The sequence below is a fragment of the Taudactylus pleione genome, unplaced genomic scaffold (genome assembly GCF_031769625.1).
Source record: "Taudactylus pleione unplaced genomic scaffold, aTauple2 ptg000080l, whole genome shotgun sequence".
NCBI classification, from domain to species: Eukaryota; Metazoa; Chordata; class Amphibia; order Anura; family Myobatrachidae; genus Taudactylus; species Taudactylus pleione.
In genome coordinates this window covers 10,907,759-10,933,111 of record NW_028284482.1, presented here as the reverse complement: position 1 = coordinate 10,933,111, position 25,353 = coordinate 10,907,759, and the positions used below count along the sequence as shown (strand labels likewise).

Genomic DNA, 25,353 nt, shown 5'->3' with positions numbered 1-25,353 from the left:
ATTCCTCTTCTCTCTTCCCAGCTTCCCCTTTCTTCTATGTCTCTCTCATCTCCCCCTATTCCTCTTCTCTCTCCCAGCTTCCCCTTTCTTCTATGTCTCTCTCATCTCCCCCTATTCCTCTTCTCTCTCACAGCTTCCCCTTTCTCCTAGGTCTCTCTCATCTCCCCCTATTCCTCTTCTCTCTCTCGTCTTTCCTTATTCCTTCCTACTATCACCCAGCTCCCTTCTCCTATGTCTTTCCCGGCCTCCCCAATTCCTTCTCTCTCTCTCCCAGCTTCCCCTATTCCTTCTCTCTCCCAGCTCACCCTATTTCTCCTATGTCTCTCTAGTTTCCCCAGTTCCTCCTCCCTTTCTCTCGACTCAGCCTGTTCCTTCACTCTCTCGCTGCTCTCCCTATTTCTTCTCTCTCTTCCTACTCCCCATATTTCTCCTATGTCTCTCCTGGCTCCCCATATTCTCTCTCTCTACCCCAGTTCCTCCTATTCCTCCTCTCTCTCTCCTGGCTTTCCCTAATTCTCCTGTTGGGTCCCCTCTTTCCTTCTCTCTCCCCAGCTGCCCAAATTCCTACTCTCTTTTTCTCCTGGCTCCCCCCTTTCCTCCTCTCTTTTTCTCCTGGCTCCCCCATTTCTTCCTCTCTTTTTCCTGTCTCTCTATTCCTTTTAGTATGTTGCCATTTCAAACCTGCAGATCCATGTAGTATTAATATTGTATACAATATATTGTTTAGTATATTTCTATTTTATAATATGTGAAAATATTCATATATGTGTATGTGAATTAGGGACACTATTGTGTGACATAACGTGAAAAAGGGACACTACTGTGTGACGTAACGTGACTATGGGGCACTACCGTGTGTCGTAATGTGAAAAAGGGACACTACTGTGTGACGTAACGTGAAATATTAGGCGGCTATGCCCCTTCCCAGCAAAACTACGCCTGAAATTTTTTGCGCGTGCATGTGGCACGCGCTCTCCCTGCTTCCCCTATAGTTGGCGGCACAAACGCTCTTTTGTTCAAATGTGTCGTTGTGGCTCTGCTTTGGTGTGCACAGAGGTGTCCTCTGCATTCAGCACCCCTGCCCTAAAAAAGTCCTACAGTGAACACTATCTAATCTTCTACAACTGCTAAACTATCGCTTGGGAAAATGCTTTCCCCTTTCTTGTGTATGACCTACACCAGTGAAGTGCCAGCTTTACCTATAGATATCTGCCCAATCTGTCTGGTGGGAAAGAACATCTGGTCCATTTTCCAGCATCTGGGAGCAAATTTCTATTGTTATTTGCTCCCACACATTCCCAGATTTTCTGTCCCACCACATGAATTGGACAGATATATCTATAGGTGTCTGCACAACTTAACAGAACCAACACAATACCAAATGTTTGACTCCCATGCAGGATGTGCCCTGTTGTATGTATTTTAATAGATGTGTACTTGTCTGTTCTAATATTAATTACATTTGTAAGAGCATAGACTAAAGTGGGAGGGGTCAGGAATAGTTAGGGGAGGAGTCTATGCCAGGATACAGATGGGCCTGTGTGCTCTTTAAATGCCAGGGCCTATTTTTAGTCCCAGTCCGGCCCTGATAGCAACCAATCACCTTCTAAAGCAGCCCATACACCTGCAACTGATTTCCAAAATTCCCATCCTGCCAACGGCAGGGTCGGGGAATTGGAAATATTCAACATGTCGAAAAATCTTGATTTCCTGATCCTGACTTGAAAATGGTCAAAATGGGCGAGTCTGTGATTTTTTACAAGTTAAATTTCCCTGATCCGCCGATGGATCACCAATCATGAATGACCGTCGATCCACGAATCAGCAGAACGGGGAATCGGGTCAATGTATAGGTCCCTTAACTGTCTCTAGCACAGTCTTTGAAATGGCAGTTAGAAGCGGATTGATTATTTTGGGCAACGTCTCCACTTTATCTCTCTCCATGGCTAGATACAGCTACCCTTTAGTCGTCTAGTGATGAAGTTGGGAGCCTCTGTGTTGGCGTGGGCTTGGACCCGGAGTGGAGTCGGATGTGGAATGGAGGCTTGCTTGTTGGAACTGGAAGGCAGCCGGTCGTAATGGGGTATGACTCATGAGGTGACTGGTGCACGGAGGGTGAGGAGTAGCTTGAAGAGACGCAAGCAGAACTCAGCGACCGGGCGACAGCAGGTAGCGGGCACCGGAGGCAAGCTGGTACGTAGGGCTGGTCTGGTACAGGGCTACAAGGTAGTTTCACTGAGACACACTGGAACTGCAGCACGCAAGGAGCAAGGGAGCACAGTAACTAGCTCACAGGCTGTGATAGACGTTGCACTGGCAACTAAAGGACTTCTTGACAGCCCTTTAGTACCCTCAGGTAGTGCAGGATTGGCTGCTAGCACTCCCAGGACAAGCTGTGACCTGATTAGCTCCAACCAGACAACTGACCAAAATCCAAAATGGCCAAGCCCAGTAGTCTCCAGCACAGAAGCGCTGTCAGTTTCACCTGCTCACACCTGTCTCCAGATGGGCACCCTCGGCCTGTGAAGGCTCACTGTGTCCAGCGCCGCTCTCCAGGGACCCGCTCCACCACCGGAGGACCCGCGCTAGAGCGCCCGGAGTGGTAAGACCTGCAACCCTAGCAGCCTCTCAGCCCGGATCGTGACACTCTGGGCCTAGCACAAAGCTGGAGGCAGGACGCGCTAACCCAAATTCAGCAATACTACAATAATATCTTTATATTGCCATTGGACAGTGATAACCCCTCTTCACAGATATGCCCGTCTCATAGACCCAACACAACGAAAACCCTGCAATGCAGAGATCTCCCAAGCACATGGACCTTCCATTGCAGCACAGAACATCTCCACTATTATACCATTTACAATAACAATTACCTTTTTCATGTGCAGTGTCTAGAGCTTATTCATCTTTCACTCAACTCTGATAACAGAGATGCTATAAAAGGTGCTAGAGTCATTCTCATCAATAGTCACTCATAGCAAACAATGTGTAAGCACTGTCTACTCCACACCAGCCAGCTATGACAAGGAACAGTCTATGGGCTAAGTGACAATGGACGAACAGCAAGACACAAAAAAAATAATAATCTGTTTTTACAGGTATGAAAAATACATCGTCTGGAGGCACACTTCAGGTTCACTGGCCCAATTGTGAGCAATGTTGTCAATGCATGCATCCAATGTAATGATAGATTATTACAGTAGATGTGAGCACAGCACATGTCCTAAGTCCAGGGATGTAAGTTCATAACAGGGGCCTGGAGGCGAGACACTTGTTGCTGCCCTCCCCCTGCTTGCATTCACTACCAACACCCCTTTCCCAGTACCACTAAAACACACACCCCATAAACCACATTCACTACAGCAGCATCCAGACACATGCTCTCCTCACCCTGTATTCACTGCCAACACCCCTGCGCACCAAGACACCCCCCTGCATTTGCTACCAAGACCCTAGCAGAACAGGACTCTCCCCTGCATTCACTGCCAACACCCCAGCAGTTTTCACACTGTTGCCTATGCATTCACTGCCAACATAACAAAACCCAAAACACACTCCCTGCATTCACTACCTATACCTTAGCAGCACCTACATTCTCTCTCCCCATGCATTCACTACTAACACCTTAGCAGCACCCACACACCCTCCCCCTGCATTTACTGCCAACTCTAAAGCAGCACCTAGACACACACCCTCCCCCTGCATTCACTGCTAACACCAGAGCAGCACCCAGGCACACACTCCTCCCCCAATTAACTACCAACACCCTAGCACACAAACTTTACCTGTTGCTGATCAGGGTCTTCCAATATTGCTCTTCTCTGTTCCCACAGCAACAGCAGAGAAAGCAGATCCAGTGAGTGTGAGAGGGAAGAACTAACAAAGAAGGGAGGGGCTATCTACTCTAGTCTCTATCCTGCCCCTTTTATGTACATTGGTGCAGTTTCATTGCTGGAGGTCTGGCTCCAAAGACTGGACTCCAAGGCCCTGGGAGAAGGAGGACCGCAGTAAATGCTCCCTGGGCTCCCTGCTTATTCCTGTTGTGGGGTGCATAAAGCAGGACCTCAAGCAATGGAGGTCAGTGTGCCCCTTTCATGGCTGGTGCCCAGAAGCGAATGCCTTCCATTGCCTCCAGTATTTCCACCCCTGCCTAGGTCCACTAGGGCTCATAGAAAACATTTCCAATGAAATATGGTAGTGAGGATAACCAATGAAAACATAAGGATATAGGGCCTGATTCAGAGCCACTCGTAAGCGGCCGTTCGTTCGCTCCAAGCGATGTTTGCCCAACTGCGCATGCGTACGGATCGTTATACGCATGCGCGAACCAGTCAGTGCGGTTGAAATTCATGTGCTCGCAAAATAGCGAATGCCTGACAATTTAAGTGACAGAATGAGGCGTATGTGGGTGGTAACAGGGGAAGGTGCTTGAAAACGGGGAGTGGAGATCAGAACGCAGGCGTGCTTAAAGGTCAAAACGGGCGTTTTATGGGTGTGCATAATTAAAACAGCAGCGTCATTGACCACGTCACTGGGTTATTTTATAGCCAGAACTGCTCGCAAAATTGTGGTAGCAAAAACCAACCACAAGAATAGCGAGCAGCTCAGACCCTGGTCGATGTACTCGATTAATCTAATAAATAGCGGACATGACGTCGGATGCGAGCGGCCAGGGGGCGTAGTTTCCCAAAAAACGACCGCAAGTTTTGTTCGCTCGTTCAGACCTAGAGGCGTGAACAGACCGCAAACAGCGAACGGTTCTTTTGAATAGCCACCCCTATTTTCTGGACGAGCGAGCGCAAATAGCGACCGGCTCTGAATCAGGCCCATAGTTACTTGACTCTAGAGATAGTGTCACTTTATAGATACTATGGCACAAAATATTATATATTCAGTATACTTTGCATCACTGACTACATGTAATGTTAGTAACATATGTTTATAATAATGCTATGTATTCATACCGTGGTCACTGAACTATTAGTTGCAAGCAGTATTAAAATGTATACTTGGTAGTCAGCAGGGGGGAAGCAATAGGTGTCAGCAAGACATTATATTTTCCCTTAGTGGCATTGAGGGAAATTGTGTCAAGCCTTAAAGAGATAAAAGTAGAGAGGTAAAAGGGGAGATTTATCAAAGCTTGGAGATCGAGAACGTGGAGACAGAAGGTACCAACCAATCAGCTTCTGTCATATTTCAAACCAAATACCTTGAATATCTGTTTATGGACAGATTTGTCCATCGGCAAGTCTGTACGGGCAGTCTGCAGACCGCCTGTACACACACAAAGCGGCAGCCGCGCAGAGGGGTGCGGGACACATCCCCGACCTGCCCCTCGTGACCCAGGGCCAGACAGATGATGGCCGTTCAGTGTGTATGAACGACCATCATCTGCAGATATATCTGTATAGTGTGTACCCACCATTATTTTAAACTTCTCAGACCTGCTATTAGTAAAAGTCATGAGCTGCACTCAGTGCAATCTGAACTAAGGGCCTGATTCAGAGCCGCTCGCTGTTTGCGAGCGCTCGCTCTGAATTAGGGTGGGGATTTTTTTTTTCCTGCCTCCAGGCCGCTCGCTAAGCTGTGGGTGACCACCCACAGCTTTTGCGAGCGGCCTGGCGATGGTCACGATTATCACAACCATCGAGCTTGTGAGGAGACCCTGTGGTAGGGTCTCAGCTCTCGCAAGCCCGAGTGGACTTCCTGCTCTAATAGTGATGTCAGTAGGGCCGCCCACCAACGCCAGGCGTTCCTAAGGGAACGCCTGCGTTTGTGCAGCCACCTCCCTCTCCGCCTACAAAATGGGCAATCAACATCGACAGCCGTCCCGTCTTGTAGCGAGACCCATTGCAACGGAGCTGCCTTCGCAGCACGGGTCTCGCGCATGCGCACGCCGGGGGGAGTGCATGCGCAGTCGGGGACCATCGACTCGCTTGCGAGCGCTGTGCACTCGCGAGTGGGTCTGAATCAGGCCCTAAGCCCCCACTGATGTACCTTGCTTACACCAGAATCTGTTAAATCAAATAATATTTATCCAGTTAGGATTATTCCTTTTTATAGATATGGGAAATATATATGAGACCATTTTTTGTTGTTATCTGTGTCAGGGGTAGGCAGCCTGTGGCGCTCCAGCTGCTGTGGAACTACACATCAAAGAATGAAATGCCATAATTTTGATATGCTAAAACTGTGGCAAGGCATACTGGGATATGTAGTTCCACAGCAGCTGGGGGGCTGCAGGTTGTCTATCCTCGATTTATATCAAAACAGGGTTAAGGGATATGGACTGCATGCGCCCCTTAGAATTAGCGTTGAAATAAAGTAAACTGCGGTACTCTAAAATGTCAAATTCCTAAGAAATATAAAGGATGTTTGCTAAACTGTCTATAGAAATAATGCAACTCTCTCTCAAGAAAATGTGGGGCCCTCATTAGAGCATGATGCTCACTGAGTTTTAATAGCTTAGTACAGTCTGCAGAGTCATTTCAGATTTATATGCCCGATTTATCCTGTCAAACAATGAGATCGTTTAGGTCTTATACCCACTGGCTTTTTTCTTTTACAAATAAGTGAATAGGACAAGGATCATTCAGAGAAAAAAACAACAACACTTGAAACCTAATAAAAATTCCAGTGGGTATTGCTAAAACAATGGGTTATATTTTTATACCCATTTCCAAACCTGGTACTACTATTAAAAACTAATTTAATTCATGCCAGTGGTTATGAGGTATTACAGCTATATCATCAGACATCCAAAAAACGTTGCAATTAATGTCAGTGTTCATAGGTCCCCAAAACACAGCTGTGTGATAATTGTCATAAAACATCTGTTATTACTACTAACACTGTTATGTATCAGTTTCTCTGGTTAGAAAGGGAAATCCAGCACAGCAGCTCTAACACTTTCCATTACAGCTGCTGCGCTAGATCTTGTCCGATACAGAGAGGGCGACGCAATAAGTGATCGCCAGAGGTCCCAGCTATAAGTCCCAGAAAAGACCCCCTTCAAAATGATACTATTGGGAGAGAAGAGATTTAGTACAAGTTGAAAAACCCATTTAATATTTTTTTTTAAAATACTTACGCAATATAGCAATGTCCTTTCTCTTCTACAATATGCATTCATAATTCAGATCGTTTTACAACAAATGTGTAACAGAAAATAACATTCCTTGCAAGTATAGGAAACAACACTCATTACAATTATATTTTGGATGTCAGATAAACACATTAAAAACTTACTGAAAACACATAGGAGAAACTAACAGTCGTAGTGTGCAGTAGAGTTGTGACATACCTTTCGTGCCGGGGTTAATGTTCCATCCACATCAAAAAGACACAGTGTCTCTCTCTGTTTTGAGATCTCTGTCTCTGCCATTGCATCTCCATCTGCAGAGGCCGTTGCCTGTACAATGAATGGAAGTAGGGTGGGTAGGGGGCTGGCTCAGGGCAAAGGGAGGTGTGGCAGCCTTGCTGGCCAATTAAAGAGCAGACTCATAGTCAGCTGGCTGTGATAAACAAGAGACTGATCACGTACCACAGACTTCTTCCTGCAGCATGCTACAATAACACTAAAGCTAAGTGGGTTATAGGTCACTGAGGAGAAAGGGTGGTGACCTTACACCTAATGAATGTAACCAGAGAGATCAACTAGAGAAGGCAGATGCAAAGAGCAGCCAGAGTTTTGGATGCTGATGACTAATAGTCCGCACAAAGAAAAATCTACAAAGATAAATGAAGATCTAAAAGATAGATAAAGATCTACAAGAGTAGCAAAAACACAGTCACAAAAAACTATGCCTAGTAAGCAAACCAAATTCTTATATTGACAAAAACATCTACTTAATAATTCTCACTTACCAAACTAGTCTGCAGTATACAGACAAATCCATTGCACTAAGCACCAGAATTGGAACATGAAGCATGAACATTAGCCCAAAAATTAAAATACGTATTCATATTTCTGGTCAACGCTCAGAATATGACAATCATACTGTTCAATCCAGGATATGTCCTTTATAAACTATAAAGTATACATCCAAATCTAATTCATCATAGGTAAAACTCAAATGTTCCATGTACCAAGCCGTGATGAGAGATGAAGAGGACGGAGATAAAGTACCAACCAATCAGCTCCTGTCAACTTTCAAACAGCCTCTAAAGTGAGTTAGGAGCCGATTGGTTGGTACTTTATCTCTGTCTGCTTTAATCTCTCTCCAAGGCTTAGTACATAGACCCCTAAGTTTGTTAAAGTTGAACCTAGACACTAAAGAAGTCTATAGATTAGTAGATTGTATAGGATCAGTACAGATTGTACCCCCATGGCATAGGTACATGTTGGCATAACATGTACTTTAGAGATTATCGAAGCTGGATAATTGGCTGAGACAAGATCAGTTTAAAATTGAAGCGTGCACGACGCCATCTTGCGAATGGCAGCTAGACTCCATTTTAGAAACAAAATCTACAAGACGCCATTTTGCGACAAGCACCATTTTAAGTTACAACTCACAAGCTAAATACAGATGGCAATGTTTTTGATAATCTACCAAGGGCAACTGGAAGAACAGCTTCCTAAGTAAAAGTAAATAGAATAGACAATGAATGTTTTTACATACAAATTGGGAATCCCTGTATGCAGACAAGTATAGTTGTGGCAATTGTAATATAATCCAGGCATTGATCTACACAATTGGATTCGTCTGAATCCTAAACAGGTTTTAGCCCCACACCCAGACAGGATGGCCCCAGCTTCACAGCTTGGGGTAACACATTTGCATTCACACAAGAGTCTGGGAGAACAAAAGAGCTTTTCCTTTGAACACAGGAAAGGTGGGGGCTGCTGAGACAGGGGGCATGTGGAACTATCATGCTCAGCAATCCACACTGCTAGGTGTTCACTTAGAAAGTGTTAAGTGCACCATTTCTCATACACACATTAATACGCACGCATCTGCCCCAAGTTAACTAGCGTCTTTATATCAAACCCCGCATACTCACACATTACATATCCACATAAAAGGTTTAATAAGCTTTAAAGTATAAGATTTAAGTTGGTTCAGTTAGTTTAAATGCTGTGAAATAAAGATAACTAAGGTTTTATACATGCTAAGAGAGCAGTGTTTGGTTTCGTACTGATGCGTACTCTTTCAACAGAATTCCGGTACTATCGGTGTGGAGATCGCATCATGCATTCTCAACTTATGGACCGCAGAGACTACAAGCAACAAAATGTATATTTTATGAACAACTGTTAGGATGACTGTTAGTGGGCGGGAGGGCAGAGACCCCCAGTTGTTGGAGGCTAGGTTGAGTCTATTCGAACCAGCCTATTAAACGCTCTGTAACAGATGGTTCCCCCATGGGAACCAATGGCATAAGCAAGAAACTTCTCTATTGTCCTGTGTATTCTGGGGTGGTATAAACATGTGTGCTCAAACACTGGGTCTTTAGTCTTCTTGCTGAATGCTGATTGATGGAGGTTTTCTTTCTGAATGCCGGGATCTGGTCCAGAGCGCATGTGTATGTATACTGTACTTGGGGTCTGTATAATTCCTTTGCGTCTAATTGTGTATGGATCAAGAGCGTGTAACTGACTGTACTTTTTACTTGAATAATACTTTGTGCTTTGGAACCACACGTTCCAAGCCTGGAGTCTTTTATTTACTGTATGACTGCGTACGCAAATTGGCGTCATCCTTAGAGGTTTATAGCTAGGATTTTAGAAGGTACAGGCAGGGGTATATAGAGGTTCTGATCCAATATCGTCAGATGGGGGCCCATCGAGTGAAGTCACTTACCTACTCACACGGCACATACGGCTATCGATATCTCAGCAAAGGGTGGAGTGGCCACATGCAGGGTTTTCCTGCAACCGCTTTGTGCTGAAAAATCGCTATCCGTTTTCGTGTGAGCAAAGGAAGCTGACTAGAATCCAGCGACAAGAAAGGAAAAAGTTTGTTTTCCTTTGTTGATAGAACCTAACGTTTAAAAGGGGTGCAGCAGTATTGAGTACGCGGCTGAGTCGCAGTTTTGCGCGCAGTAAAAGACTTACTTTTGCGTACGCAGCTAAAAAGTCATTATATGGTTGTGTGGTAGTCGCATTAGTTTGTATGTGGCTGGTCGCACAATAGCATATACGTGCTTCCGGTTGTGCTGCCATGGTGTTTAAACAAAGCCGTTGAGGTTTACATTTTTCAATTGTTAGCAATATCTGTGTTAACGTTTATTTTTCTGCGCAGGAAAAAGTGTGTAACAGTGAGTATATGTTGGACAGTTAAGGGTATCGTATGATCCTTAAGGGCTAGGTGCAAAGGTTAGTCTAGCCACTTGGTAAGCAGCATACCGTTCAGTACACAGAGCAGGTGTATGGTTTGTTATTTTTGTTAGGGACCGGCTCTCAGTGTGACTGCAATGTTCAATAATAAGGTTGGGTTATTTGAGCATTGTAGTTGAGCCGCACTAGGTGTGATTGTGAGCTGAGAGATAATAGGTGAGCGGGGGCATCTAGAAATTTCTTCCGTAGGTGAGCGGGGGCATCTAGAAATTCTTCCGTAGGTGAGCGGGGGCATCTAGAAATTTCTTCCGTAGGTAAGTGACAGTATCTAGATTGTCTTTCACCAGTTTAAATCTTTATTGAAAAGCGTAGGATTTTGTCTCAGAATAGGAGCCGCGCAAACAGTAGAGATGTTAGACAATGATGTGCTGCTAATGAAAGCTCCGACTGGATCGGCCCGTCGTATTATGCATACTAAGTACGGTACTTATTCAATAAGGTATTGTGATGTATGGTTTAAAATGACGGTGAAGAGTGTTAGACCGTTTCCCAAAATTGGTAGTTTTGATAAGGATGTATTAGATAATGTCCGGGATCACATCAGTTTGATGCGCTCCCGAGAGAAAAAGGTCAAATATTGTGAATGTTTGAAATTGTGGCAGCATGATGGGGATGCGTGGCTTAAAAATGTGCAAGCGACGCAAACTAGCGTCGCGAGCGCATTGCCAGAAAATATATCCGCGACGCTAAATTGCAATATGGGCGAGCTGCAAATTGGCGCGCACGTGCAGCGAGGTAGCATTGTGGAAAGTATTGCCAGCAGTTCACGCTCACCTCCCCCACCTTATGTGGATGGAGGTGCAAGTACAGTTACCAAAAATACCCATAAAAATGTAACAAGCAATTTGTACCCTCTCTTAAGCAACCATAAAGAAAATGTTTATGATGTGGATGATGAGCCTATTGTAATGTCTGCCATTTCCCATTCTGTGCAAATGATAGATGCTGCATCACCACAATCACGGGTGGTGCCGCCATCTTCATCGGTAACAGCAAGGGAAGTGTTAACACACTCTGCACCCGTAGAGGAAGTTCTTAATACCATACATAGCAGCAGCAGATTAAACCCCCAGCCAGGTATCCAGATCAGAGGTAGCAACGCTACCGGTCTGCATCCCATTCGGACGATAACTGTTCCGAATGGAAATGCAGATGCGAACGGTGTAGTGCCCACGAGGGAAGTAGTAATGCATTGTCCCTGGACAAGAGCAGAACTAAATTCTATCATAAATGACTTCCCCGATCCAAAAAAGGAACTAGCCAAATGTCAAAGATTTTTGAGGAATTTGGGTAGTTCTCATGAGCCAACTAATAAAGATTGGCGTGTGGTGTTAAGGGCCTGTCTGCCACGCAATACCGACATGACAAAATTTATCACGGATTGTGTATTGGATGGCGACGTTCCCTTAACAGACCAAGTAAACCAAGGTAACATTTCCAGCATTGTAACTCAATTGGGTATATATTTTCCAGTAGTAGTTAACTGGAACAAAATTTTCACCATTAAGCAAAAGGAGAGTGAATCTGCAGAGGATTATTGCGATCGGGCTCTGCAGGCTATCACCCAGTACACTGGGATAGAAGATATTAAAGATAGCACTCACCACAGGGGAATGATAGTCACGGTACTCATGGACGGTCTGAAAGACGACTTAAAGACTCGGGTTCAGACCTCACAACCGGGCTGGAGGGGAGTCACAATAGATAACCTCATAGAGTCTGCCATAGAACATGATAAAAATATCACAAAGAAGAGAGAGACCCAGAGTGAAAAACTAATGGCTGTCAGTATCCAAGCTCTGGAAGGAATGACAATAACAACACAGCCAACCGACACACCAGCACCCACACACACACCTGAACAATTACACGTCCTCACCAATACCACACCACAGCAAACACATCCTTACCCCACATATCATACACAACCACAGGCCTCATACTACCCACAAACTTCATACCTCCCACAATACCCTTATCCTTCACATCCTTACCTATACCCACCATCTTTCCCTCTTGCTCAAATCCCACAACAATCTTTTCATCCACCCCGTTCAAAATTATGTTTTAACTGTCAACAAGTGGGACACATAAGTAAGAAGTGCAAAGTGAAGAACACCACACGGGAACACGAGTTTCCCATGGGTTCATAGGTAACCCCAGTATCTTCTCCCAGGGCTTATATGACTGTTTACAATCTTTTCAACCTATCAATGGATCTGTTCTAATGTAAAATGTGGACGATTTATTGTTGTATTTTAGGTCATGTTTAAATGATATTAAATTGTTGTGCTTTATCTCCCACTCATAGGACACAAGGTTGCTAAGGATAAACGGCAGCCATTCCAGGCTGAAGTCGACTACTCAGAATACTATCCAACCCAGTGGCCCAGGCATTATTTAGAGCAGTAGCTATTAATAACAAGATTTAATTGCAGGAACCTGTATGCAGATACTATATCCCTAGAATTATTAAAAATGATAGGGGGACTTATTTTACAGGTGACGTTTCCAAGAACATGTGTAAGGTGATGGGTAACAACACTAAGATTATCCCAGACTGTCTTTTCCTTTATTTTCCCCCCCTTTGAGATACTGTTCAAACAGGCAGCCTCATGTGAAAATATGATAATGAGGTTACTGTAAAGGGTCTCATGAAGATGAATGCGAATAACAGAAATTGAAAGTGTTATTAACTAACATGCCTAATGCAAACTGTCATGATGTCAAATCTGGAGAATTTGTTATGATCCAAATTTTTTTTAGCTCAGGTTGTTTGACTAATCGGTGGAAAGGTCTGTATCTGACGATACAACATCCTCAAAGGGTGGCCGAGGAAGATACGTGGGTCCATTCCACTCACTTTTGGGAGGTTAACCAACCGGTGGAGATACAAGGCGGAGACAAGGCCGATAACGTGGACCTCTCGATTGCGAGCTTGTGCCGGAAGGATTAAAAAGGTCACGGTGAGATATCTGAGCTAAAGAAATGTGTAGATCAGTGCTTCCAGCAATGGAGTGGTCTGCTGTGGTCATCCTAGTTTTTGTTTTCCAGAGTTTTTGTCGTGATGATCTGTTTGAGGATACTCAGTGTCTGTGATGGAGGACCGATTGAGGAAATGGGAGCTGATGGCAGTGCTGATGGAGTGGAGTCAGGAGGAATGCAATGCCAATCAGGGGAGTGTCTGACCAATTTTAGTATTGTAATTGTTATGTTATTTGGGAAGAATACTTCCAGAAGTTATGACCCTCACACATGTTCAAATGCTTAGTATACATAAAAACACACCATCACCATATCTTCACACGCAATATGAACACAGAGGCAAAAGAAACATGATACCTGGTGATGTGCATAAAGCCACTCAGTTAATTAGTGAGACAACTGGCTTTCAAGTTTTAGTGGCACTGGATCCCACCAGGATCGCTCGGGGAACACTAAATTTTAAATATATTCAGGAACTTGCTAAATTGATAGATAATATCACTGAGATGTACGATTACACATTCAGGTATACAGGGAGAGAATTGCAAGCGTACAAGAAAGAACTAGTGCAACACAGGCTAGTGTTGAATTATTTAACTGCTGTTACTGGAGGGTATTGCGTAACGTTAGCCACCCAATTTGGAGTAAAATGTTGCACCTATGTCACCAATGATACCAGCGTCCCTAAGGAAGTGATAGACCGGAGGATGGATGAAATTCTGCAGCTAAAAGGGGAGTTTCGTAAGAACCATAATGCTTCAGTGGCTGAAGTAGGGGAAAAGATAGAAGGATGGGTTTCATGGCTGAACCCAGTGAAATGGTTCTCAGGTCTAGGGGAATGGGTCCAGGAAGTGATCGTCAGCATAGGCAAATTCTTGATCCTTATACTAATTGTCATCATAGTAATTGGCATATGCGTCCGGTGTGTTCCTATTGTGTTGAAGTGTGGAAAATTTAAAAATAGAGTAAAACGAAAGAACGAAATTATGATGGTGGCAAGTATGAATACCGAGGTAAATACAGAACTGCATTACAACCCTGAGCTAGGAAATACCATCATTTAATGTATTATATTTAGACATGCATAGAATGTATTATTGAAATGTTATTTTTAAAACACCTCAGATAATGTAAAGTCTAAATTTCCCTTCAAGACTGCTTTTATAAGACTGGTGCATCCCCACACCTTTCACATGATCTTCCAAAATCCGCAGTGTGCGTACAATAGTAGTTTTATGTCCCCACTCAGAGACACATTATTGATGGATTAAGAACCACCTTGTGCCATCCCATAATAACACTAAATAATATGTAAATGTAAGCCTAAATTAAATTCTAATAGCAAAATTGTGATAGCATGTTGTTCGCTATCAAAAGGTGGACTGTCGAAGCTGGATAATTGGCTGAGACAAGATCAGTTTAAAATTGAAGCGTGCACGACGCCATCTTGCGAATGGCAGCTAGACTCCATTTTAGAAACAAAATCTACAAGACGCCATTTTGAGGCAAGCGCCATTTTAAGTTACAACTCACAAGCTAAGTACAGATGGCAATGTTTTTGATAATCTACCAAGGGCAACTGGAAGAACAGCTTCCTTAATAAAAGTAAATAGAATAGACAATGAGTGTTTTTACATACAAATTGGGAATCCCTGTATGCAGACAAGTATAGTTGTGGCAATTGTAATATAATCCAGGCATTGATCTACACAATTGGATTTGTCTGAATCCTAAACAGGTTTTAGCCCCACACCCAGACAGGATGGCCCCAGCTTCACAGCTTGGGGTAACACGTTTGCATTCACACAAGAGTCTGGGAGAACAAAAGAGCTTTTCCTTTGAACACAGGAAAGGTGGGGGCTGCTGAGACAGGGGGCATGTGGAACTATCATGCTCAGCAATCCACACTGCTAGGTGTTCACTTAGTAAGTGTTAAGTGCACCATTTCTCATACACACATTAATACGCACGCATCTGCCCCAAGTTAACTAGCGTCTTTATATCAAACCCCGCATACTCACACATTACATATCCACATAAAAGGTTTAATAAGCTTTAAAGTATAAGATTTAAGTTGGTTCAGTTAGTTTAAATGCTGTGAAATAAAGATATTTGATAACTAAGGTTTTATACATGCTAAGAGAGCCGTGTTTGGTTTCGTACTGATGCGTACTCTTTCAACAGAATTCCGGTACTATCGGTATGGAGATCGCATCATGCATTCTCAACTTATGGACTGCAGAGACTACAAGCAACAAAATGTATATTTTATGAATAACTGTTAGGATGACTGTTAGGGGGCGGGAGGGCAGAGACCCCCAGTTGTTGGAGTCTGGGTTGAGTCTATTTGAACCAGCCTGTTAAACGCTCTGTAACAGATGGTTCCCCCATGGGAACCAATGGCATAAGCAAGAAACTTCTCTATTGTCCTGTCTATTCTGGGGTGGTATAAACACGTGTGCTCAAACACTGGGTCTTTAGTCTTCTTGCTGAATGCTGATTGACAGAGGTTTACTTTCTGAATGCCGGGATCTGGTCCAGAGCGCATGCGTATGTATACTATACTTGGGGTCTGTATAATTCCTTTGCGTCTAATTGTGTATGGATCAATAGCGTGTAACTGACTGTACTTTTTACTTGAATAATACTTTGTGCTTCGGAACCACACGTTCCAAGTCTGGAGTCTTTTATTTACAGTATGACTGCGTACGCAAATTGGCGTCATCCTTAGAGGTTTATAGATAGGATTTTAGAAGGTACAGGCAGGGGTATATAGAGGTTCTGATCCAATATCGTCAAGATGAAGGGGCATATTTTATTACACAATATAAAATTGGCACTTTTAGAACAAGGACCACATGGGCTTCCTGAACAGACCCAGACAATGATGCCAAATGAATGACAAACCGTACATGTATAGCTACACACATATATATATATATATATCGCATACATACACACCTCTCTATCTACACACAAATTAGTTTGTTTAAATGCTGATTTGACCAATTCAGGGGTGTGTTTACTCCATCTAGTACTGGTGTATATATGGCTTATGCCCTTAACGATGTGTACCCAGGACGATGTCCCGGTATCGTCAAGTGCGTACACACTGGCCGATGCCGGCAGCCACAGGAATGACAGCGGGGGCCATACTGCATTCGGCAGCATTGCTCCCACTGCATTCAGGTCCAACGGGCAATGTAGCTGATGAAGCACGGGAGCGCGCATAGTCAGCGACATAGCGGGTACACACTGCCCGATATGTGGCATATCATCTAGTGTGTACCTGGCTGTAGGGTTGCACGTTTTTATGTACATTTTATTGAGATCACAGAATACATCAAAAACCAAGACAAACAAACAAAAAAAAAAAAACACAAAAAGGGACATAGGCAAAACAAATATCAGGAGAGATAAGTAAACGTGTGATAAGACCAATGACTTCCTTCCAAAGAGGTACTACCTTTGCACAGGACCACCATATATGAAAAAAGTGCCCTCATTGGTACATCCTCTTCAGCATCTGATGTATCTGGATATATTCTATGTAGTCGAGAAGGCACATAGTACCATCTGTATAGTAGTTTATAGAAATTCTCTTTAATTCTGACACAAAGAGAGCTAGAGGCAGCATTATCCTAGACTTCAGCCCACTCCTTATCATCTAAAGTAGTACCCAGATCCAACTTCCAAGCTCTGCTTATGCCATTTAAATGGGAAAGATGCTTCTAGGGGGAGTTTTGTTGGCCCAGGAATATAGAAGTCAAGCACCTCTATTTTGCTAGTGTTGATTTTATAACCGGAATAATCAGAGTAAAGATCAATCTCAGAGAAGAGACGGCACAAAGATTGAGCAGGATTTCCTAAGGATATCAGGACGTTGTCCGCGTACAACGCAATTTTATGCTCTGAAGGGCTGGTCATTACCCCAGAAATGCCAGGGTTGCTGTGCATCCTTGCCACCAGGGGTTCCATAACTAGAGCAAAGAGAGGAGATGTCATCGAGAGACTGTGGATCTATATACAGCTGAGACACAATCTAGAAATTTCCCCACTATACCCATCCTTTGGAGAACTCTGAAGGCAAATGACCACGAAATATGGATGAAAGCCTTCTCAGCATCCAAAGCGAAAAGCAAAGAGGGCAATTTCTGCCTGTGAATGGAGTGAATCAAATCTAAAGCTCCTCTTGCATTGTCTGATGGTTGGCGACTTGGTATAAAGCCCACCTGGTCCGGGTGGATCAGCTTGGTAAGAAGGGGGCCAAACTGTTAGCTATAATTTAGCATAACTCTTAAGATCTACGTTTAGCAGTGAAATCGGCCTATAGTTGGAGCACTGTGTGGAGTCCATGTCCGTTTTCGAAATTACAATATCTGCTTGGGAGGAAGCTGGCATGAAGGACGCACCCTCCAATACACTAATAAAGAGGGACATGAAGTTGGGGGAAAGGTCTCACACAAAGGTTTTATAATACTGCGCTATCCTCATTAAGAATCAAAAGCTGGGAGATAGTAGACAAATAGGAATGCACTCCCTCAAATCCACCAGAAGAGGTGAAAAGGGGGCCCTGGTAAATTATAAAGGGAACTGTAGAAGTCACGAAACTCCTCCACCATTACCTGACCTGTGAGAATATAAATTTACCAACCGTATTCACAGCATATAAACTGAGACGTAAACAGGCTAAGAGATTATCGATCTCGTTAGACTTATCATAAAATCGCTGACGCAGTTTCTGCAAAATAGCTGCAGGCCGACGAGACAGAAGGGCATCAGCTGGCCTTTAAGGTGATCTATCTGGGATGGAAGAGAGGCAGTAGGAGAAGCTTTATGTTGAGCTGACAAGAACGATATTTGGGATTCTAGGGATAAAATTTATTGTGACACTTTTTTCCTTATAGCAGATGCTTTAGCTATGAAATGGCCTCTAATGGTGGCCTTGTGCGCCTCCCAGAGAATGCCGTGGAAAACATTGAGAGAGGCGTTTTCACTAAAATAATGTAGCAAGGCTGTCTTAGTGTTTGAGAGGGTCGAAGGATGTAGTAAAAGGGAATCATCCAGGCACCACTTGCGCACTCCATGGAGAGTCTTGAAGATATCTAAAAGGATATAAACTTCTGCATGGCAGTCCATGTTAATGGAGTGATACCAGCATCAATGACATGAGAGGAGAATAATTAAGAGACGTGGATCATATATATACGAAAATAATGTTGGAGTGATGCGGAGTAGTGGGTATAGTCCCTAGCCGAGGAGTGCCTAAGGTGCCAGGAGAAGCCCGGGATGGAGAAGCATATCTTTTTAATTTAGGGATGCCAGATCTGTCTAAGTGAGGATCAATAATAGCGTTAAAAGCCCACCCAGAATATGCCTTGTGCTACCCTTCCAATATGTCTAAACAAGGAGCCAAAAAGAAAAATTGGGATTGGTCTTGGTTAGGTGCCCTAATGGGGAGTAGAGAGTAGAGGAAAATGTAAAGAGAAGCATATGAGGGAAGAGGTCCCTGCTCATGAGAGCTTACATTCTAAGGGGAGGGGCAGACAGACAGGCGTGACACAGAAGGGGAAGATAGGAAGGAAAGAGCATGAGGTGGGTTAGGATGAGTGCTGAAAGGCCTTGATGAAGTAGTGGGTCTTGAGAGCCCGTTTGAAGATTTGTAGAGGTGGAGAGTCTGACAGGGAGAGGGAGAGCATTCCAAAAGGTAGGGAGCAGCACGGGCAAAATCTCGGATGTGGGAGGAAGTAATCAGTTGGCAAGAGAGGCGGCATGCATTAGTTGAGCGAAGTGGACGGGCGGGAGTGTGAAAGGAGAGAAGGTCAGAAATGTATGCGGGAGAGGATTTGGTGAGGGCTTTGTAGGCGAATGTAAGAACCTTGAATTGGCATATGAAGGGGAAGGGGAGCCAGTGTAGGGCTTGAAGGAGAGAGGAGAGGGGAAGCAGATGTAGAACGTCTGGAGAGGAAGATGAGCCGAGCAGCAGCATTGAGAACTGATTGTAGAGTAGAGAGGTGAGAGACAGGGAGGCCAGCTAGGAGAAGGTTACAGTAGTCCAATCTGGATATGACCAGTGAGTGGATGAGGGTTTTAGTGGCATCCTGGGTGAGGAAGGGTCTAATCCTGGAGATATTTTTTAGGTGAAAACGGCAGGACTGCGAGAGGTGCTGAATGTGCGGTTTGAAGGAGAGAGAGGAGTCTAGGATAACTCCAAGACAGCGGCGGCATTCCATCAAGCCCTGAACATTGGGTGCCACCATGTTGATCCTGGTCAGCTGACCGCTAAATCTAAAATAGGGAATCCAGGTCGGCGGCCACCTGACGGCATCAGCCCTTTCAGGTGATGCCCAAAGTATAAAGCTTGTAGCAGGAAGTTGCATTCAGTGCCTGAACTTAGTCGCTGACACATGCATTGTTTCTAGCTCCCATGCTAGTTGCGCTAATCATTCTGATGACTCCAGCTCCAGTGTATTCTCCAAGTCCGGTCACATTACAGCATAATTGCATTCTCCAAGTCTGGTCTCACTACAGCACCTAGTGCAATCTCCAAGTCTGGTCTCATTCAATTACCAATGTTTTCTCCAAATCCGGATCCACTCCCGTTGCAGTTCAGCCCAGTGCCTATCATAAGTGCTGCTCTTAGTCCTTGCTATCTGATAAACACCCACGTATATATTGTCCTGTTGCTTATTCCATCTACGAGGACTTATTGTCAAACCCTGAAGTTTCAGGGCTTCTGTAGTTGGAACACGGACCAGGGAGCCAAGGGCAGCGGATGATAGGAAACGGGAAGACAATATACAAGTCCTCTTCATACAGCTCTCCCAGGTGTTGGCGAGCCCCAAGACGCGGAGTCTAGTCCACCTGATGGTCTTCACCATTGACCCCTCCAATCGGAATGTGGGTTTCGCTGCACCAGGTGAACAGGTCGGATGATAGCTAGTACTTGATATGAGATGTTGATTAGCGATGGTAAACTGTACTTGATATGAACACTGAGGAACGATGAGAACCAGCATTGGATGTGAGGCGCTGAGTAGTGGCAATAATCAGCACCGAATAGCGAGACGCTGAGTAGCGGTAATAACCAGTACTTGATGTGAGACGCTGAGTAGTGGTGATAACCAGCAGTTGATGTGAGATGCCGAGTAGCGATGAAGACATCATACACGAGAGTACACAGGAGAGGTACACTGCGGAGCCTGGGATTCAGTCACAGTAGAAAACCACTATAGGAGCGAAGTTGAACAGGCAACTTCCTGCTGCAGGAAGTGCCCTAATATACCCCTTGGTAGCTGCTCATTGGCCAGAGACAGCAGCTGACCGACCGCAGAACTACCATAGGAGAATACTGATCAGATGACGCAAACCAACATGGCAGCACCCAGGACCGCAACCAGGATGCACACCAGAAGGCTCTAGCAGACCCTGGGCAGAATCACTTGTCTCTACGGCTGACGTCCAGACTCTTTAGGAGCCTGAAGACGCCATCGCAGACATGAGTAATGGTCGATCCCAGGCTGCATCCTGACACTTATATATGACCATCTCTACTGCAAACCTCCCATGAGCAAGTACCTGAGCCTCCACTGAGCAGTCCTGACAACACCATGGCAAGACTGAGCACAGCAACAAGACACAAGGTCAAGGTGCATCAGCAAGGTCTCTCCCAGGCAAAGATTTCAAAGCAGACTGGGGTTTCAAGATGTACTGTTCAAGCTCTTTTGAAGAAGCACAAAGAAACTGCCAACGTTGAGTACCGTAGACGCAGTGGTCAGCTAAGGAAACTTATTGCAGATGAAAGACACATTATGCTTACTTCCTTTCGAAATCGGAAGATGTCCAGCAGTGCCACCAGCTCAGAACTGGCAGAAACCAGTTGGACCCAGGTACACCCATCTACTGTTTGGAGAAAGTCTTCATAGAAAAATTGAGGCCAAAAAGTCATACCTTCGATGTGAAAACAAGGACAAGCGATTCAACTAATATATACTGTAGGAACTGGGATGCAGAAAAATGCCAGCAGGTACTCAGGATTGATGAGTCAAAATTTTAAATAAATGGCTATAAACAGAAGGCAGTTTGTTTGCGACGAGCGGTACAATAAGGTTCCTTGCAAGTTTGTGGCTGCATTTTAGCAAATGGAGTTGGGGAGTCAGGATTAATGGTGGCATCAATGCTGAGAAATACAGGCAGATTCTTATCCATCATGCAATACCATCAAGGAGGCATTCGATTGGCTCCAAACTTATTCTGCAGCAGAGCAACGACCCCAAACATACAGCCAATTTCATTAAGAACCATCTTCAGTGTAAAGAAGAACAACAAGTCCTGGAAGTGATGATATGGCCCTCACAGAGCCCCGATTCTCAACATCAACCAGTCTGCCTAGGACTACATGAAGAGACAGGATTTGAGCAAGCCTATATCCACAGAAGATCTGTGGTTCTCTAAGATGTTGGAACAACCTCCCTGCCGACCTCCTTCATGTTAGACAGTGCTTTAACAGAGAGCATATCATCACTGACCTCAGTTGCTGCCCCATTGCAGCTTGTACACAGGGCCTAGTGAAGTGAGTATTATGACCAATTATAGACTAAAAAGTAGGTCACCATGTTCATATGACAGGACGGGTTTAAAATATTCAGATGAGCCATGATCTCATGATAATTAAACCCACCTATTTCATGTATCACCACCCACTTTAGGTAATGCATCAACTACTTTATCAATAATTCTTAGATTTTTTCCTTCACGTGTAAAATGCAGACTGCAGGCTCTGCCTTGCTTCCAGTCGGACACATTTCTTGGGTTTTGCACATAATATGGGCTACAGTAGAATGTATACCACGGTATAACATACTATCAGTGGTAGGTAGCAGAGTGTAGAAACTAACATTTGAACACTCCAAAGCCTCTTGAGTTTACTTAAAGCTAGTACCTCAGGTAGCAAAGCAGACTCAGCAGTATTAGTAATTATTAAAGGTAAATTTGGTCTAATTAGAAAGTGTTGTATATGATTAACAAAATTAAAAGTATATTAAAAGCACTAAGATGCAGAAATGATTGGTTAATTTTGTAGTTTTATCCCAGGTTGGCCACAAATCATTGCGCGTGACCTTAAAAGTTTACCAGCAATCATGAGGATTGGTAATCCTACTGTGCAGCACTGGGAGGTGAATGAGCTCTAGCATGGTGTGCAGTATTCAACTGGGTCCCATAGGATATTGCCTTCTGCCTACCAAACTAGCCTGCATATGTGCACAAAATGGGAGCTTCATATATGTATATATACACAGAGTGTCTATAATTAAAAGTTCACCTATTCCAAGCCGTCCACAGCAAAATCTACATATCAGACTGTTTTTTTTCAGTACGTCTTAATGAGGCCATGGGAAGGAAATTCACGGCAATTATATACTGTATATATATATATATATATATATATATATATATAATTATTTTTTTTAAATCAAAAAGGGGCCTTTTTCCGCTTGTAAGGTATCAGGTATGCAAATTTCCTTTAGCACGTCATCCCTCATCACTATTTAAGCAACATCCTTACAACCTTTTTCCATTCTCATTTGGTCTTAAATCTCCACCCCCTTTTATCACAATTTGGCCCTTGGTCGTTCAGTTCCTAAGCTGGGTACACACTTGTCCAATTCTCATCCAATCCAACTTCAGACCAACTGGTTTGTCAGACATTGGTAGAGTGTGTACGCTCACAAAACCTCTGGATTCATACAATCTTAGTCTTTTGGTCTTGTTAAAAGCTTTTTAAACCTGCTGAAAAATCCGAAGACCAGATCACCAATCACCAGACCAATTTAGAAGTGTGTACTCTCCTCAGACTGGTTTGTCCAATTATTCTCCCAATTCATCCCAGTGAGTGGCAGCCAGTCTGCCACAGATTGGAAGAGTGTATGGTGAAACAATCCTTTCATCAGATTGTTTTAGTAGATGCAGATTGGAGATCTACTGCAAAATTGGACAAGTGTGTACACAGATTGGATTTAGAATCTGCGATGAGGTCTGCAGTAGAATTGAGTCAACCATCTGATCTGGAATTGGATCCCCAGAGGATTGGACAAATGTGTACAAGTGTATTTGTTTTTACAGGGAACCTCATACTAAGTTTGATGTTTTTTAAATATGCATCTTGAGTTTACTTAAAGCTAGTACCTCAGGTAGCAAAGCAAACTCAGCAGCATTAGTAATTATTAAAGAAAAAAAAAAAATTAAGATAATTCAACATATATTTTTATTATACATTTAATTCCTATATTTTCATGGGAAAATTACACAGGGAAAGAATCCATAACACATACAAAAAGAATAAAAAAAAATCATGTTAAAGTATGTGCAAAACAGATACTATACCATGTATGATGTATTAAATTAAAGGTTATATTGCAAAATGACAATATTATTTGCTCATACATACATAGCTTAAACTCATGTAAAGACATATTTAACAACATGTATGTAATGTATTAAAAAAAAAAAAAAAAAAAGGTGGTTCAGCAGCTATAATATGTCAGTTGGCCATGGAGTCAATGGCGTTTAGCCAATCCCAAGTCTGCTATGAACGATATACTTCATATGAAACAATGAAAGCAAAGGTGCGATTTGAAGTAAACAGAGTATTATAGCATTGCATACTGATGAAATTGTAGAAGTAGTAACTTGATGAGCATCATAGGAGATGTAGTTCAACTAAAAGCAGAAATGCTGGAAGCTGTGCATCTGACAGTCAACAGTAAAGCTTTCTAGGACATTGTAATTATAAGGCTACAGAGAAAGAACAAAAGTGAATGTATAGGAAATCTGGGAGATGAAGTTAAGTTTCCAGCTTCAGAAACCCTAGCTACCTGAATTCAATAAAGGCTCCATTAATCTAGTGCTTTCAACAAAGCATGCACTATTAAACTTCTGATGGGGATTTCAGCTCCATCACTCAGGGTCCATATACAGGTGGGTCCTCATACATTTAGCCTCAATACACCATGCAGCCCGACTTGCCTGTTGTGAGTGAACAGCTAGGTCCCGTGCTCCTGTGCTAGCATTGGGCGACTTATGTTGCCGAAAATGTATTTAAGTTTAGACTCATCAGCAGACTGTGCTGATTAATTTCATATGAGACACTTGTATATCTGTGTGCACCTGAGTCTGTATATTAAAGCACAATGGAACTTGAAATGTAAAAAGCTGCAGCCGCTACATTGTAGCACACAAGTGTCACATATCAAATTGCAACTTAGTCACATTTTCGACAATAAAAGACGGCTGGCACTAGCAGAATCTCACGGGACCGGGTGCATCAAGAGGTGCTTTTTAGTGCGATTGCAGCAAAGATGTGCAAGGACACATCTGTATGCCCATAGTTACCATATCACCAAACAAACTTAACATTTAATTTGTAATAGGAGGTCTTTGACAGCAGAAAATACTTTTGTCGTATAAAACATGGCAATGACGTACAATAGTTTCACGAGATTGTGACAGTTTTTGCAGATCTTGAAAAGGAAACTTTTATTAGATTTGTGAGGAAAGCAGCATTTGAAAAATAAATAATTTTTAAGATTGGTTACCGATTATATTACAACTCATACCTGAAGGATGGATACATGATGTTAAAAGTAAAAAGTCACTGCAGCTTAGATGTGTGTGGAGATAGTTGATCTCTGTACAGAAGGGGATTGTCAATACACACTGACAATTTCTTGAACGCATGGGGCCATGAATGCTGTAGCATTCGTGGTCTGTCAAGTGGTTGGGAAATGGTGGTCCTTGTTCCCTATAGAGATCAACAATATTTTAAACAGCTGTTAGCTGCAGGACTATAGCTTGAACAGATTTAACCATTAGTATAAAAAGGACCATGCTTATCCACCACTAGGACTACAAATGAGCAGAAAAACAACATTTTCTGTGCAGAAACACTAAAAACAGTATACTGAACATAAATTACATTGAAAGTATATTAAAAATTCCAAATGCAAAATTAAGCTCTCAGAAAA

General features: G+C 43.4%; 1 protein-coding gene across 2 annotated transcripts in view; it reads right to left on the bottom strand.

The window, feature by feature from the left end:
* Positions 1-7,445, bottom strand: part of PMM1 (phosphomannomutase 1) — a 64,205-nt gene extending 56,760 nt beyond the window's left edge. For both annotated transcript variants that reach the window (XM_088468068.1, XM_088468067.1), the window contains exon 1: positions 7,307-7,445. In XM_088468068.1, coding sequence (XP_088324194.1) covers positions 7,307-7,387 — 81 coding nt within the window. In that variant the 5' untranslated portion in view covers positions 7,388-7,445. The remainder of the gene's footprint in view (positions 1-7,306) is intronic.
* Positions 7,446-25,353: the final 17,908 nt, after the last annotated feature.